Here is a 16,774-nt window from a genome sequence, read left to right as displayed (position 1 = left end):
TAAGATCATAGAACAAAGTCTGCACAGGCGTACATGAAGGTGCCTTCATCATACTTGTACACAAGTGTCCTTTTTCATCGGATTGTTTTTTTTTTTATGAACATGGAAAGAAAACAGTGACTGAGGGAGAAAAATACAGAGAGACTTGGAGTGTTTTAATATTTTAGAGAGCTTTTCGACTATGTCTGTAAGCACTCAAACTCAGCCTTTGCCATTGACCCACTGAGATGTCACACAAAATAACACATAGTTATTTTCCCATGAATCTGCCTTGTATTTTCACATTCTAAATCTGAAAAGACACACACACACACCACATACATTGTTCAATAATGTCACATGGTGAAGAAGAAAGGCTGGGCTTTTTTAGATGTTCCGTACTCCATGACATTAGAGGTTTTTGAGTTAAAGAAAACATGAAATGGCTTGACGAGTGCAGGTTTCTTTCTCGTATTGATGCATTTCCTATTGAAAACGGAGGATATGGGAATGCAGGGCACAGATGAAAAATAGCCAATAGGTTTACTTGCTATTGGGTTGCTATTTGTTAGTTAAGTAATATTTGGGAAGGGGGTATTCTCATTTTAGAGAGCACTTTATTGGACAAAATTTGTATACGCCCCTAAGTGCAAGATGATATCATCAATGATTTTCTGCTTTCCTGAAGAGTGAAAACTGACTTATTCAAGAGACTGAACTGAAACGTCTTTGACAATCTATTTGTCAATACATGTGCATATGTTCACTGTTTAAAATCCATCATCTGGGGTGGGGTGGGGGGTACTTGATGAATATGCAAATGATGGTTGTTCAATTGATTGATTACCAGAGCAGTGCACCTCTCCCCACACTCCCCCATCCCCTCTCTGTTGTTTCATTTCAGATCAGTCTAATTGCCTTACACAGAGCGAGGAAACAATGTTTATAAGAAGATGTTTGTAGAATGAACGTGTCTAGCATGTCTGAATCTTGTACACAGTTTACACTTCGGAAATTTGTTTATTATTGTAAGGGCAGAAATAGGGCTGGAAATAGGGAATGCAGCCTTAATATCAGATATTTATTAAAATAAAGGACTTCATACGTAATGAATGTAATGAATCTAAAAAAGCATATTTTCACTGAATGAACAGAGTTATGTTTCTTCATGACTGGGGCCTTTTTATTTGATTATCATTTGTATTGTTAGTTTCATTAGGCTATTATTTTTGTTGTTATAAAAATAGTATGATTTTTTACATTTTAATGATTTCCTCTACCAATTTTAACACATTTTAACTGTTTACTGTTTATTCATGTATTTATTTTAAACTGAACATTATTATTTATTTATTAAAAGTTTCCAACTTAAAGGAATGTTGACAAAAATGAAAATTCTGTCATTAATTACTCTCCCTCATGTCATTAAGACTTTGTTTATCTTTGGAACGCAAATGAAGAATTTTTTTACAATAGAGGCTTTCTTTCCCTCTATTGACAGCTATGCTAGACACTTTGACACTTCAAAAAGTTAATAAAGAGATTGTAAAACTAATCTATATGAATTGAGCGGTTTAGTCCAAATTTTCTGGAGAGACTCAATCGGTTTATATGATGAACATAGTGAATTTAGGCTTTTATTCACATATAAACATTGATCAGCGAACATAAACCGAAGCTCAACAGAACCTGCTTGACACGCAAGAACGATCCTCTTGCAGAAGCTCAGGCGTGATGCGTAACTCGTTTGGAACGACATGAGGGTGAGTAATTAATGAAAGAATTTACATTTTTGGGTGAACTAACCCTTTAAGAGTAAAAATGCAAGGTTTTATTTAGCATGAAAGGGATTGCTTGATAAAATTCAAAGCTAATAATTATTTTGTTTTGTTTTAAATAAAATAAATTACATTTTGAGGGGGATAGATGATGGAACATGTGAATGAGTGATTACCCACAACAATCATTCAACAAATTATAAAAGATAATTTATTCATATATATATATAAAATCTGATGGACATGTGCCTCTGCGGTTTGATTTGGCATGACACTTCTGAATGCTCAGCATTTTCTTATGTATAGAGAGCAAGAGGAGGGAAAAGGACTGAAAATCCTGAAAATACAGCAATTATGGAACTTAAGGTATTAAAGTAAAATTAGACTGAAGGGAAAAATAAAAGCAGAGGGGGCGATACAATGGTTGGGTCATGGCCAGCTCAAATCATTCAATTAATAACCCATTTATTAAAACAAGATATGAAGAGAATGAAATTAACTGCTTCTGCCTCTGATGTGAATTAATCACTGACATATTGTCAAATCTAATATGAAAACATGTAACGGGCGGGCACACACATGCACAAAATAAAAAAACATTACACACAGCACCCTCTTTGACTTTATATTATTTATTACTGTACATGCAGACAGGGTGTGGTTTTCAACGGCATACCAATGCTGGAACAACTAAAGAATTCAAAACCTCACCATAAATGTATTATTATTCAGCCTCCAAGCCAAAGACACTGTAAGCCAATATTAGCTTTACCATACAACTTCTACTCCAATCTACAGAGAAATTGGCGAAACATACATCGAAGCAGCTGAAGTAAAGCAGGGCAGAGAGAAACTCAATCAATTATTGATGGTTAAGATGCAGAGAGAGTGCTGCTGCAGATGGAGCAAGGGTGTGTGTTAGGGGGATCTGGAGAACCATTTCTGCCAACATCCACCGAAAAAAAGCCTGAACCGGAAGTGCTAATTTGGTTTGAGATCAATTAAAAATACAGTGGCAAGTGTTGGTGAAACTGAAATATTTGTCTTCTCACATTAGCTTAAAACAAATTTATTAGTATTTACAGTATTTGGTGAGCTGGTGATTGTTTGGTAGGAAAAATAAAGTGAGTTGTTGTGTGTGCTTCAGGTATAATTGCTTTTTTTTGCTGCAAGGTATTTTCATATCGGTTAGGTTCATCGCCACATTCAAGGAGTGTGATTATTCTGAAATAAACCAAGCACTTAGCTATATTTAGAAAATGTGTGAACATGCAGACGTGTTTTTGGAGAGCACCACTTTTACTGAACATCTGGTGTGATAGTCTGAACCCTTGGGACTTTGTATTTATAGTCTTAACTGCTAATTCTCCGGCAAGCCCTGTAAAACAATGTGCATGTTACTGTTGAAGGGCCGGGGTATTTCTGTTTTGCCAATTTTTATGTTAGGAAATATTCTTTCCCTTTTTTTCTCCATTTTCAGAAGTCTCTCTATAATTATTATGCAACGCAGTACAAAAGCTTAAATTGTGATTTCATAGTGGGTGAATAATCCTGATGAATGATTAAAATGCATTCAACATGACTGGAGTACATTTCTCATATCCATCAGAAAAATTCACATAAGCCTTGGGATGTATGGCTATAAGACTGCACAGTCTAATTCTTGCCGCAGGACTGTATGAAGATAAAATTGATCATAGTCACGAGACTATCACGAGTCGCGAGAATGCAAGCCAATAATGTAAAAAAATGATATGCTGTCAGAAAATAACTGAAATATGTATTTGTTTTTTAAGACAACAGATCCTAAATCTTTTACCGTGAATGTTATTCGACATGTCATATAGTTGAGAAATAGATAGCAGGCCTCGCAAAAGGGAGGGGCTCGTCATAAATCTGACCGTCCTTTTATCAGCTGCCACTGTAATTTATCCGATTTTCTTTCTTTGTGTCTGCTGTTTATTGATTTTGTCTCTGGCTACAATTGGAAACACCTTATGTTGTGGTTTTGTTTGGACTAAGCACTCCTTGAATTGCTGCTCCTTCAGAAATGCCCTCAAAACGACCTTAAGACATGCTACTTTCAGTAGGAAGAAAACTACAAACAAAACCCCCTACCACCCATGTGGCCTTGAGTCAAACACTTAACCTCAGGTCGCTCCAAAGGGACTGTTGCCATAGTAAGGGAAGTCACATTGGATAGAAACGCTTCTGCTAAATAGCAAACAGCTTGTGAGGACTATATGTCTTTCTGTGGAGTCGAAGTTTTCCATTTTTAGCCAACTGTGCACAAACTGCTGGAGGATGTCATATCTACTAAATATTAATGTTGTTATGTTATGTTTAGTTTTTGTTTTTTGTTCTTTGCTTTCTCCCTGCCTGTATGTATGTTTCCTTATTACTTACATTGGTTACTGATTTGATTACTCATCCTGTTCAGCTGTGTCCTTATTAGTTCCCTTTGTTTGTTCCTTGTATTTGAGGCCTTGTGTTTCATTTGAGTTTTGTCCGGTCTCGTCAGGGTATCGCGGTTGTTACCTTGCCTGCTTTCTGTTTCGTGTTGTGGATTGTTCATTAAACATTTTTTAAATCATATCATCTTTGTCGTGTGTGATCAACGACCCTTCGTGACAATTAAAAAGCTGCACAGATTTTTTTTTTTAAAGAATAATCAGTAAATCCTTCAGGAGCTTTTTCTATCTGACCTTTAAAATCCTTTTCATTGGTGTAACCTAATATTCAGGTTGATATAGTCACATTAAATAATCATATTGTGTTAATAAAAATAGTTAGCAAGAAGCAAATTTAAATAAAATCAAAATCACACAATACATATTTCGAATTTTTATATTCTGTGTGTGTGATTTTGGTTTTATGGGGTTTATAGGGATAGTCTACTAATTAAATACAAATATCATATGTTTGTTTGTTGTCTAAAAATAGTTAAATACACACACACACACACACACACACACACACACACACACACACACACACACACACACACACACACACACACACACACACATATATATATGGTAACACTTTGCAATAAAGTTTCAATTATTAACATTAACTAAGAAAGAACAATACATCTACAGAATTTAATATTATTAGTTTACATTTACACATTTGGCAGACGCTTTTATCCAAAGAGACTTATATTGCATTTCAAGGTCCACATTTGACATTCTTATCAGTTCTTGCTTTGCCTGGGTATGGAACCCATGACCCTGGCGTAGCAAGCGCCACCGCTCTGCTCTTTGAGCTAGCAAATTTGTTAATGTTACGGTACTTAATTTCAACATTTACTAATACATTATTAAAATCAAAAGTTGTAATTGTTAACAAATATAGGCCTAACAGTTAATGCACTGTGAACTAACATGAACAAACAATGAACAGTTATATATTAACTAATTTTAACAAAGATGAATAAATACTGTAATAATTGTATTGCTTATTGTTAGTTCATGTTAGTTAATATATAAACTAATGTTAACAAATGAGAACTTTGTGTAAAGTGTTACCATACATATGTTGTATGGTTTACGGAGAGTCAAATAATAATATAAATAGTTCAAATATTTAATTTTGACTTCTGGAATTTGTAACTATTTAGACTTAAAAACAGTTAAATTAAGCAAACGTGTAGGCTAATACGAAATATATCATGTGGTGATGTGGTAGGCTAATGTCATATGGCAAGTCCCTGTTTTGCGAGTGAAACACAGAGGTCAGATGAAATAACAGCACATCCTCGGTCTCCACCATCCTCACCATTTCTGCGACCGAAACGACCCGCTCTCTCATCCAGCACCGCGGACAGCGCCTGCGTCTCACGCGAGCCTCAGCAGGAAGTGGCCATCATTCGCTCTTTTCATCGCGCGCGCCCCTCCCACCCCCTTTCCTCTCGAGTCCCTCGCAATGACTGGCGAACGGAGGCACAGCACAGAACACGTATGCAGCAGCAGCATCTTTACTCTGGGCGAGTGAAGAGATTGCAGTGTCTGCTTCCGCACCCGAAGTGTGTCAGGGTATTCAAAATCCACCAACAGTCGACCAGCCCATCTGAATGCCGAACACTACGTCAACAAACTGATACCTTTCCACGCCGTAAATATCCCATCGTGCGTTTAATTCGCTTGTACGGTTAAGGCGAGAGCAAAAAAAAAAAAAAAAAATGTTGGATCCATCCTCCAGCGAAGAGGAATCGGACGGGATAGTGGAAGAGGAAAGCCGAGAGGTGATGGCTCCTCAGTCCGGATCCATTCGCATCTCCCCCAGCAGGACCAGCGAGAGCTCCGATAGGCTCCAACCCACCAGCCGAGGCTCCAGCGCGAGACCATCCAGCCCGAGCCCGTCGGCCGTCAGCGAGCCAGAAAAGGAGGACGTGGAGAAACTGCAGAGGGAAGAAGATGAACGAAAGAAGAAGCTGCAACTCTATGTCTTTGTGATGCGATGCGTCGCCTATCCTTTCAACGCCAAGCAGCCTACCGACATGGCAAGGCGACAGCTGAAGGTAAGAGCATGAGGTGTCCGGGTCTCACCTTGAGAAAAACGTTATGCATCATAATGTTCCTTTTATGTCATGATATTGTCAGCAAACATTGGATTGAATACCCTTGCATATGTAGGGTGATATTACTCATAAAGTGAGGAAACATTTGTAAAAAAATAAATAAATCACCATATCCTTAATGGGACACCTATAAAATCACAGTCTTCATTGCCTGTCGCGACTCGCGAGCCCCCCAAATTCGTGCACATTCGGTCAAATTCGGCCGCACGAGATGAGCTCTAATTATAGATATTCTTCAAGAGGCTGATGGACCAAAATAAAGCGGTGTCATTGCCGTAGTACAGTCATGTGACTCGTTCACATTGGAAGTCAGTGGTTGTGTGCAGTCTTGCGGCCATAGGATATTCAGTTCCTTTTGCGCCATCTCTCGCGCCACTCATTCATCTTCCAAGGTGACTTTTGGCGTAACAGATGCGAACGCCGAATCCACTGTTCAGAAGGTCAAAAAGCATTACGAACGTATTTGTCATGTCACCTGAGTTATGTAAATAGGCTACTTAATCGTATTTTACGCAATTATTTTATTAAGGCATTTTTACTCAAAAGCCTGTTGATAAATAACAAGTCTAAATGAAATGCAACAATTCTAAGGTGTGTTTAGAAATGATCCTGAGAGTTTTATTTACAGACTAATGACTTGAGACAGGAAGAAACGAAAGAAACCTGTTTTCAGTACTAACATAAAAATGTTTCCTTGTTCAGAGAGGTAGCCTATCTTTCAGAGGTCCCAACCAATTCCCCTCAGTTATTGATCCAAGCTATTTACAACATGCTCTGAAACCACAGTTAAAGGCTATTACTGTATAAGTGCAACACTCCAGTCTTATGCTTACATTCTTCCATACACTTTTAAATAAATTAAGAAAAATCTATGTTTGATAATTAAACATTACAGTTCTAGAAAGACTGTTGTCAGTGTATGGATTTAACTGGACAATGTTATTTTCATATGTAAAGAAAATAAAAAAGTATATGGAAATTTAATTTCGGGCATATATGTGTAACATGTAAATATATATATTTTTAATAAAAAAACTTTTTGACATTGTCAATGTATAGCAGTAGATTTGGTTATGCAATGTGGCTTCGTCAGATGAGAACACAATAGACTCATTGAAAAGCTACGGATGTATGAGTCCCAAATTATTATTCAATGCTAGGCAGCGTCACGTGAGGTCGAGCTGTGATCAATAACATTGTATTGGAATACCTGCTGTTGTCATTACAAGATGTCAACGCTCTGATCTTCACAATGCGTGCCGGTTCAGTCAAGTAAGTCAGGGCTGGTGGTATTTGGGTCGTTACAATGAATCTCGAGTCGAGTCACTGTTGAGGTCCTTTAGGTTCAATAGAATCACTGCAGTCAATCACTTCAGTGACTCAGAATCATCCATGTGAATCATCGACATGAAGGACGTCTATCAAGAACAGGGTCGAAAGAATGGTATAACTCTGTTTTGTGTTGACTGCATTTAAGACCACACTAACATCATTGAGATGGACATTAGTGAATGGTAAAGATCAGTGGCTTTATAAAAAAAAAATCTACATAGATTCATGCACCATCACACCGGAGGTATCAAGATTCAACAAAGTGAGGCTGAAGCACTCTTTTGTGCATCAGGCCATTTTAGGGTTGAATAACCCTAATAATATTAATCAAAAGTATAAGCGAAGGTGTTGTAGTGTTTTAATTGTATAAGCATAGGAGTGTAAGGCGTAATGTAACATTTAAGGGAGTGTAATGTAGGCTATAATGTGTGAGATTTTTGTGTAAATTGTTTTGTGTGGATTAAGTGCAATGTTTATTGGATGTTCATTGTTATAAACATAGATACTCTCATGCTGGAAAAATGTCAGATTTGTCTGACAATGAAGTAATATATCATATCATTTTGCACTATAGTAGTTTTAAGATGAACTTTTCCCAATAGAATCCATTCAGTGAATTCAGTAAAAAAATGCTAAATGATGGGTTTACTTGTTTACTCACTAAATATAAATCTGAACATATAACTCATTGTATGGGCCTATAGGTAACGGACGGAAAATAAAAAAAGACCTGCATACGTACAAATTAACTCCCATTTATTATACAAAATAACATACTAAAGATAAAAACAATAAGTTCAAACTATCAAAAACACTGTATTTTTTCTGGAGTGCCAGATGAAAAAGATAATTTCATGTTAAAAAAATTGCAAAAATTGTATCCACACATTAGCATTTTGGGGTTAAGATATCGTCACTAAAAATCATTATTACATTTTCTTTTCATCTCTTTAGGCTGCTCTAATTTATTTGCAGAAAGCTTGTCTAGTAGTTTTATGAGTGCTTATTCAGCTAATGTGATATCAGAGGAGTTCAGGGAATTGAAGGTAATGGCTGTAGCATATGTCTCATTAAGTAATCACATTTTTTCTATCTCAAAGAAAATCAAATCTCCTTCGTGCATTATTTCTTATGTGTATGGGGGAGCTTGATTTTCTTTCTCTGCTATTTGACTGCAAAAGCAGGTAAACCATATATGTCCTTTATCAGGTTAATGCTCACATGTTGATTATGATGTTACCTAAAATGTTATATTATACTATAAAGACAATTTGGTCATGCTGGTGATTTTGCTGCAGGGAGAATGACACATCTTGTGCTTCTATTCTGAGTCATTATGAAAGTTCTTAAAGGGATAGTTCACCTAAAAATGTAAATTATGTCATTTACTCACCCTCATGTTGTTCCAAACACATATGAATTTCTTTCTTCTGCTGAACACTAAAGAAGTTATTTTAAAGAATATGGGTAACCAAACAGTTGATCGGCCCCATTGACTTTCATAGAATGAAAAAAAAAAGTATATGGAAGTCAATGGGGCCCATCAACTGTTTGGTTACCGACATTCTTCAAAATATATTCTTTTGTGTTCAGCAGAAGAAACAAATTCATACAGGTTTGAAATAACTTGAGGAAATAATGACAGAACTATCCTTTTAAAGGGGCCATATGTAGAATTCAGAAACCCTTGTCATTAGCGCACCGGTGGCCGTTAAGTGAACTGTTGCTCGCAACTTATTGCTTGTGCTTGTGCTGAACGTGATTCAAGCCGCCGATATACCAGTTCTTTTTTGGTTATTAGAAGTTATATAGAAACATCCCAATGCCGTCCAGGCTGCTGAAAGTGACGTTTAGATGAATATGTAAATATTTGCTGTGCTCTTTCCTCTCAATAACAAAATAATCACACAACACAAATGACAGCAGTGAGAAAGCAGGAGATAGAAAGCATCTGATCTTAGCGACATGGATATGTTTTTCTTCTTCTTTTTTTCCGGTATAAGCTGTTCACGCATTGACAATAAAAATGCTATCAATATAACAATACATGAGAATTATCACATTGCATTGAACATTATAATCTATTAAAATATCATATTTTCTCCTTTAGTTATAAATCACATAATATGTTGGGAATATCATTATTACATTTGCTGTCAATTTTACATCATACTCTTGGGCTGTACTCTTACATCCATTCGCTAGAGTGCAGCTGCTGGCTAATAACAAAACTTATTCGATTTTTGCTTATTCGCAAAATACCTTGAAGCATTCTAGTATCCAGTGAGTGTTTACTATGCGGAAAGCAATCAAATCCAGAATTAGATTTAAAATCTTTGCTCTTCTAAAAGGCTGCCTTCCTAGTTTGTTTGAGTTTTTTTGAGTTTTCTGAAGGGCTTATCATGGTTCATGTCTCCAGCAAACTGCTGATTAGTCAGCCGTCCTCTGCTCAGCCAGTCCATTATAAAATCCAATAATGTTGAATGACAGCCTCATTGTTTCTATAGCATGCGAATCACATTTCATTCTCCTAGTTTTTACTCCAGGAGGTCACTTTTACTGTTGGTTTTGCCTTAGACTAATTTGTATGCTGTCAGTATGTACTCACCCTGGATCTGCTCTCGTGAGCCTCTGGTCTGGGCCGACAGCCCTGGCTTGAACCCCAGATGATACAGGCACACGATAGAGATCTCTCAGCAGTTTTGTTCATGGGCCTTGGGGGAGGATAGAATTTCAATTATCTGTATCCTTCCCGTCTTTGATTTCATCACTGATAGATGGTAGATGTCCCTCCATTTCAGCAGATAAGGTGGTCTCATAACAAGGACACATCATAAGGATGCAGAGGCTCTTACAGACTCCCGACCCTCTAGCTTTTTGTTGCACCTATAAACTGAAACATTAAGATTTTCATCAGATCAGTATACTGTGTGTACATCCCGCTGAGGTATCACTCCTCGCAGGGTAATACAGACGGTGACTGCTTTTTAAGGGCTCATTGTCTTTTACTTAGCTGGCTAAGCAAATCTTTGTGTCATTTCAGATTCATTTATCTGCAGACGAGGTCTTCTCTCCTACCCATTTCTCTTTTAGCTTTATTTTCATCTTTCTCTGTGTTTTACCTGCATGCTATTTTAGGTCGCAATTACATGTTTGCGTAATATTATCCGCTTTTAAAAGATATTAAGGTGGGAATCTGTAGCTATATTATCAAATTTCAATAGGCCTATACTAATTTTAACTGACATGTAAAGTAAAAAATATTGCATTATATATTATATTTTGAAAATGTCTTATAAAAGATAGCTATAAATAAAATATAATAAATATGAATAATTACATTTATCATAATTGCACTACAAAGTGTCACGGGTATGGTGCGGATGAAGACAAGCAGAGGCACAATAGTTCCAATTCAAGCATTTACTACAACAAACTCACACAACTGGTACAGGCAGACGGGTAACACACTCAACACACAGTAACATATACATTGACCGACAACTGAAAGGTGAAAGACAGGAACTTAAATACACAGAGGATGACGAGGGTACAACAGGTGATGACAATGAAGGATGATTAACTGATTAACTAGACAGGTGATGAAAATGAACTAATGATGATGAAGAAAACAAACAGAAAGTCCATGATAAACGTGACATAACGCCCCCCTTCAACAAGGCGCGACCTCGCGCCGTAGAACAACAAAGGGGTGGGGGGGTGGGCGCCCTGGAGGCTGATGAAGGGGTGGCCGATCTGGAGCAGGAAGCCTCCAGGGCGGAGCAGGCCTTTCTGGCGGCCAGGGCGGAGCAGGACGTGCAGGCGGCCAGGGCGGAGCAGGACGTGCAGGCGGCCAGGGCGGAGCAGGACGTGCAGGCGGCCAGGGCGGAGCAGGACGTGCAGGCGGCCAGGGCGGAGCAGGACGTGCAGGCGGCCAGGGCGGAGCAGGACGTGCAGGCGGCCAGGGCGGAGCAGGACGTGCAGGCGGCCAGGGCGGAGCAGGACGTGCAGGCGGCCAGGGCGGAGCAGGACGTGCAGGCGGCCAGGGCGGAGCAGGACGTGCAGGCGGCCAGGGCGGAGCAGGACGTGCAGGCGGCCAGGGCGGAGCAGGACGTGCAGGCGGCCAGGGCGGAGCAGGACGTGCAGGCGGCCAGGACCCTTCGGGCGACCATGGCGGTGTGGACCCTTCGGGCGACCATGGCGGTGTGGACCCTTCGGGCGACCATGGCGGTGTGGACCCTTCGGGTGGCCATGGGAACCGTGTCGGAAGGGCCTCCACGATCCCCTCAAAGGACTTATTGCCCCCCCCCAAAATTTTCTTGGGGAGGTCAGCACTGGACTGGACCAGCGGCGAAGAGGGCTCTGAGCTGACCGGGGCCAGCGGCGAAGGCGGTCCTGGGCTGGACGGGACCAGCGGCGAAGGCTCTGGGCTGGACGGGACCAGCGGTGCAGGAAGCTCTGGGCTGGACGGGACCAGCGGTGCAGGAAGCTCTGGGCTGGACGGGACCAGCGGTGCAGGAAGCTCTGGGCTGGACGGGACCAGCGGTGCAGGAAGCTCTGGGCTGGACGGGACCAGCGGTGCAGGAAGCTCTGGGCTGGACGGGACCAGCGGTGCAGGAAGCTCTGGGCTGGACGGGACCAGCGGTGCAGGAAGCTCTGGGCTGGACGGGACCAGCGGTGCAGGAAGCTCTGGGCTGGACGGGACCAGCGGTGCAGGAAGCTCTGGGCTGGACGGGACCAGCGGTGCAGGAAGCTCTGGGCTGGACGGGACCAGCGGTGCAGGAAGCTCTGGGCTGGACGGGACCAGCGGTGCAGGAAGCTCTGGGCTGGACGGGACCAGCGGTGCAGGAAGCTCTGGGCTGGACGGGACCAGCGGTGCAGGAAGCTCTGGGCTGGACGGGACCAGCGGTGCAGGAAGCTCTGGGCTGGACGGGACCAGCGGTGCAGGAAGCTCTGGGCTGGACGGGACCAGCGGTGCAGGAAGCTCTGGGCTGGACGGGACCAGCGGTGCAGGAAGCTCTGGGCTGGACGGGACCAGCGGTGCAGGAAGCTCTGGGCTGGACGGGACCAGCGGTGCAGGAAGCTCTGGGCTGGACGGGACCAGCGGTGCAGGAAGCTCTGGGCTGGACGGGACCAGCGGTGCAGGAAGCTCTGGGCTGGACGGGACCAGCGGTGCAGGAAGCTCTGGGCTGGACGGGACCAGCGGTGCAGGAAGCTCTGGGCTGGACGGGACCAGCGGTGCAGGAAGCTCTGGGCTGGACGGGACCAGCGGTGCAGGAAGCTCTGGGCTGGACGGGACCAGCGGTGCAGGAAGCTCTGGAGTTGGAGTGGGGCTGGTGGCATCATCGACGGTGAAGGATGATCCGTTATTCCATAATACCCACTCCACATAGGCAGCGAAGTTCTCCCGAGGCCCATCTCCGGGCAGGCGTGCTTTGGCCTCAGCGTTGAGGCCTGCCCAGAAGAACATACAGAGGCTGATATCATCATAATGTACCAAAGGTACCAAGTCCAAATACCTCTGTGTGTGGGCCTCGAGAGACTGATCCTCCTGGGAAAGGAGAAGGATCTGGACGGCTGGAAGATCCATACTGTCTTGGTCGGTCAATCTGTCACGGGTATGGTGCGGATGAAGACAAGCAGAGGCACAATAGTTCCAATTCAAGCATTTACTACAACAAACTCACACAACTGGTACAGGCAGACGGGTAACACACTCAACACACAGTAACATATACATTGACCGACAACTGAAAGGTGAAAGACAGGAACTTAAATACACAGAGGATGACGAGGGTACAACAGGTGATGACAATGAAGGATGATTAACTGATTAACTAGACAGGTGATGAAAATGAACTAATGATGATGAAGAAAACAAACAGAAAGTCCATGATAAACGTGACACAAAGTTAGTTCTCATTCTTGTATTTCAGACTTTTTTTCAGCGACTATTTCTGCAAGTTATATAGTTACACCAGTAGGTGACGACAAGTGATTGCTTTTAGGCGTTATTTAAATAATTTTCACTCAAACAATACGTGATTCATTTAGGAACCAGCCAAGTACGAGTGAGTCATTCAATTGTACACTCAAACAATTAATTCAAAACACACAGGAATTACGCAATGGTAATTTTACTGTGGCTTTGTTCATAACTTTTTGTTGGCGGAGCAAAAATAAACAAAGTAACTGCCAATGTTGTTTCTAAAATGGAAGTTTAAGTGGAATAGTATTAATGTCTTGTTTACAGAACTGGTGTGTTAAAGCACTGAAAGCAGTATTAAGTGTAGAGAAGATGTCTTTGAAAGTATTTTGTGGAATAAAATAGTTGAAAAAAATATTTGCAATATAGTTTTGCAGTATTTAAATATTTGATTTAAAGATAAATATGTCACGGCTTTTTTATTAGGTTTATTATACATTTCTTAATTATACAACACTAAATTGAGTCAGGATAAGGCTTTAATGCTCAGATTAGAGATTCACATCGGTCTTGAGGTTGCACATTTACATTGCCATCCGTAAGCGTGCACGTTTGCATGTGATATCACACGTTGACAGGTTTAGCTTGACTATTGTTTGTTTTGCACAGTCACACCTTTGTAAAGGCTTTTGACCTTGTGAAAAACAGCATAAAGGGACTGCGGTGTTGTACTGTCACTCACAGCTAGGCTTTTATCTATGTACAAGCCTTTAGTGGATGCCTATTTGCAATCTAAAACCAATGGCCCTGTTTAGATATTGGGTCTGCTGTTGCATTGCAAGGAAACATATATTGTTAGGTTATAAATTGATGGATATACTGAACTGCTGGTCTCAAATGAGATGCATCACCTTGAGTCTTTTATAAATGCAATGTCTGGTGTTCTCACACTAAAAGATGCCTATCTTGGAGAAATAATGCCTGTCCCATTTAAAAGGCTTTACAAACCAGTTAAATGTCTGCATTGCTGTAGGGCTTGCAAAATGAGATAGTGAAAGTTTTTTCCCTTTATTACAAGAGGCAAGCACATGAAAGATGGGTGAATGAACTCAATCAAACTCTGTGTTTCAGAGTATTTAGCACAATCAAACCCAATGAAAATGACCCTACAGGCCTTTTCTACGGTCTGAGAGCCCCACTGGTTTGGCCTGCTGGCCACATGATTTTATTCTTGTTCAGACAGGAAGGCAAATCAGAGCAGCTTTGTGTGATGGATGAAGTTACCATGCCTGTATCGAGTTGCCAGGCTCACAAATTCAGTTTCATTCTCCACTGATTTCCAATTGAGGTCTTTTACGGAGCGACACTACCAGCATGTATTGTGTGCGTGTGTATAAAATCTCTGCCGCAATCCCACACACACATGTTGAAAGACAGGCAAAAGGAACAAGAGGAGAGGACAAGACTGGAAATAGAAAAATCAAGATAGAAAGGATAGACAAATGTCTAATTATTAATAAAATAAAATTTATTAATAAATCAAATTACTTGTCCATTTGAAGTTCGTGAGGATTTTCATTGTAACGACATATTAAGAAAATATCTTGCAGTTTACTGACTAAAGCATAAGATGAAGAAAGTAACCAACTCTCATGAATCAAATTTGTAGAGCGGTGATAAATGAAAAATATGAGGGAAGAAAAACATACAAATCCCTCAAAAAACAACAACAACCAATCCCTTTTGGTCTTGTCTGTGATGGGCTTTGAAATGAAAAACAATATGTAAAACTGCATTTGCATCAATAAGCCCAAATACATATATTACTATAATTTGTAATTCAAGTGATGCTTTCTTTTCTAGCAAAATGTTGCACACATGACACAGTTTGTAACATCAGTAATGCAGTGTGGGTTGTGATTTTATGAGGGATTTCATTTAAAACAGGTCAGTGAGAATGGGAGAGATTAATGGATACACATTATATTTGCTATTTTGGTTTCTGTGTGTCAAATCACTGACAACTGACATTTATAGAACAGTTATGTAAGCACATTTTTTTTTTGTTGCCAAAATGCTTGAAACAAGGCTTTTGCTGTTAAAAATGGCCAATTGTTGAACAGACACGCCCCCATCTTTCCTAAACCACACCCTCAAAGATGAATTCGAGATGGAGCAGGACAGCAGCAGCACATCTCGGTGTTGTCTAAAACAACAGGAGGAAAACATTCTCGCATGACAAACTAACAACTGACAACGGCTTATGAAAGTAAATATGGCATTTAATGAGAATGATCTGCTTGAACTATCACACTGTTGCTTCTCTTTTATGGGCTTCCTGATCAATCACTCAGAATGATTGACAGGCAGAAAGCACCTCAATGTCTTCAGAATTTTACCTCAGCCAGTATAGTTTCTTTTTTTATTGAATTCACAGGTGTGATCATTTTATATAACCATAAAAATCGTTTTAAAATTAAAAAACGTTCAAAACACCTATAAGTTGTGACTTATCTGAGTGATATAGCCTAGATAAAACGTAGGGCGGGACTTGATTCTGTCCATCGGGAATTGATTGGATCATTGCGGTTCGCTATTGCTGTGATCTCATGTGAGTGACAGGTTTCCCCGCCCTCGCACCTGTACATCATCAGAGAACTGATGACGCTCCAAGAGGGAGGGGAAGTTATTTTGATTAAATATTATGAGTACACATTAATTTTTTAAAACAATGACGTGAACGGATAATCTAACCCCCTTTCATCCCAATCATTTTAAGGGATGGGGGAACACTTTTTAGCAATTTAAGATTGTAAAAGCATAGCTGTTGTTTTGCATGCAAATAAGACCTGGATTCATATCCTGACACACATATATATATTACTTTTCTTCAGCCTGATGTTATTCTTACATCAGTAATACATTTTTCTACATTTTTTGGATATCTGATAAAAACCACAATATGGACATATTGGCGACATCGAATACCAAAATATGTACGTGCACACTGCTTTAGAAATTTAAAACCTTTATACTGATATTCTAAATATATTTACAAGGCACATTTGATTATTATAGAAACATTTTTGATCCCCTAATAACCCCTGTACCTCTAAACCTCTAACCATATTAAATATTATGAGTACACATTCATTTTTTAAAACAATGACGTAAACG

General features: G+C 40.2%; 1 protein-coding gene across 4 annotated transcripts in view; it reads left to right on the top strand.

The window, feature by feature from the left end:
• Positions 1-16,774, top strand: part of cadpsb (Ca2+-dependent activator protein for secretion b) — a 90,809-nt gene that overhangs the window by 4,666 nt on the left and 69,369 nt on the right. For 3 of the 4 annotated variants that reach the window (XM_079629301.1, XM_079629300.1, XM_079629299.1), the window contains exon 1: positions 5,701-6,279. The exons of the other annotated variant lie outside the window; for it this stretch is intronic. In XM_079629301.1, coding sequence (XP_079485427.1) covers positions 5,941-6,279 — 339 coding nt within the window. In that variant the 5' untranslated portion in view covers positions 5,701-5,940. Of the gene's footprint in view, positions 1-5,700; positions 6,280-16,774 lie in introns of those variants that run through there. 4 annotated transcript variants of the gene reach the window in all.

The sequence above is a fragment of the Phoxinus phoxinus genome (genome assembly GCF_949152265.1).
Source record: "Phoxinus phoxinus genome assembly, chromosome: 11".
In the NCBI taxonomy this organism is placed as follows: Eukaryota; Metazoa; Chordata; class Actinopteri; order Cypriniformes; family Leuciscidae; genus Phoxinus; species Phoxinus phoxinus.
The sequence above is the reverse complement of the archived record's forward strand: the minus strand, read 5'-3'. Positions and strand labels throughout refer to the sequence as shown.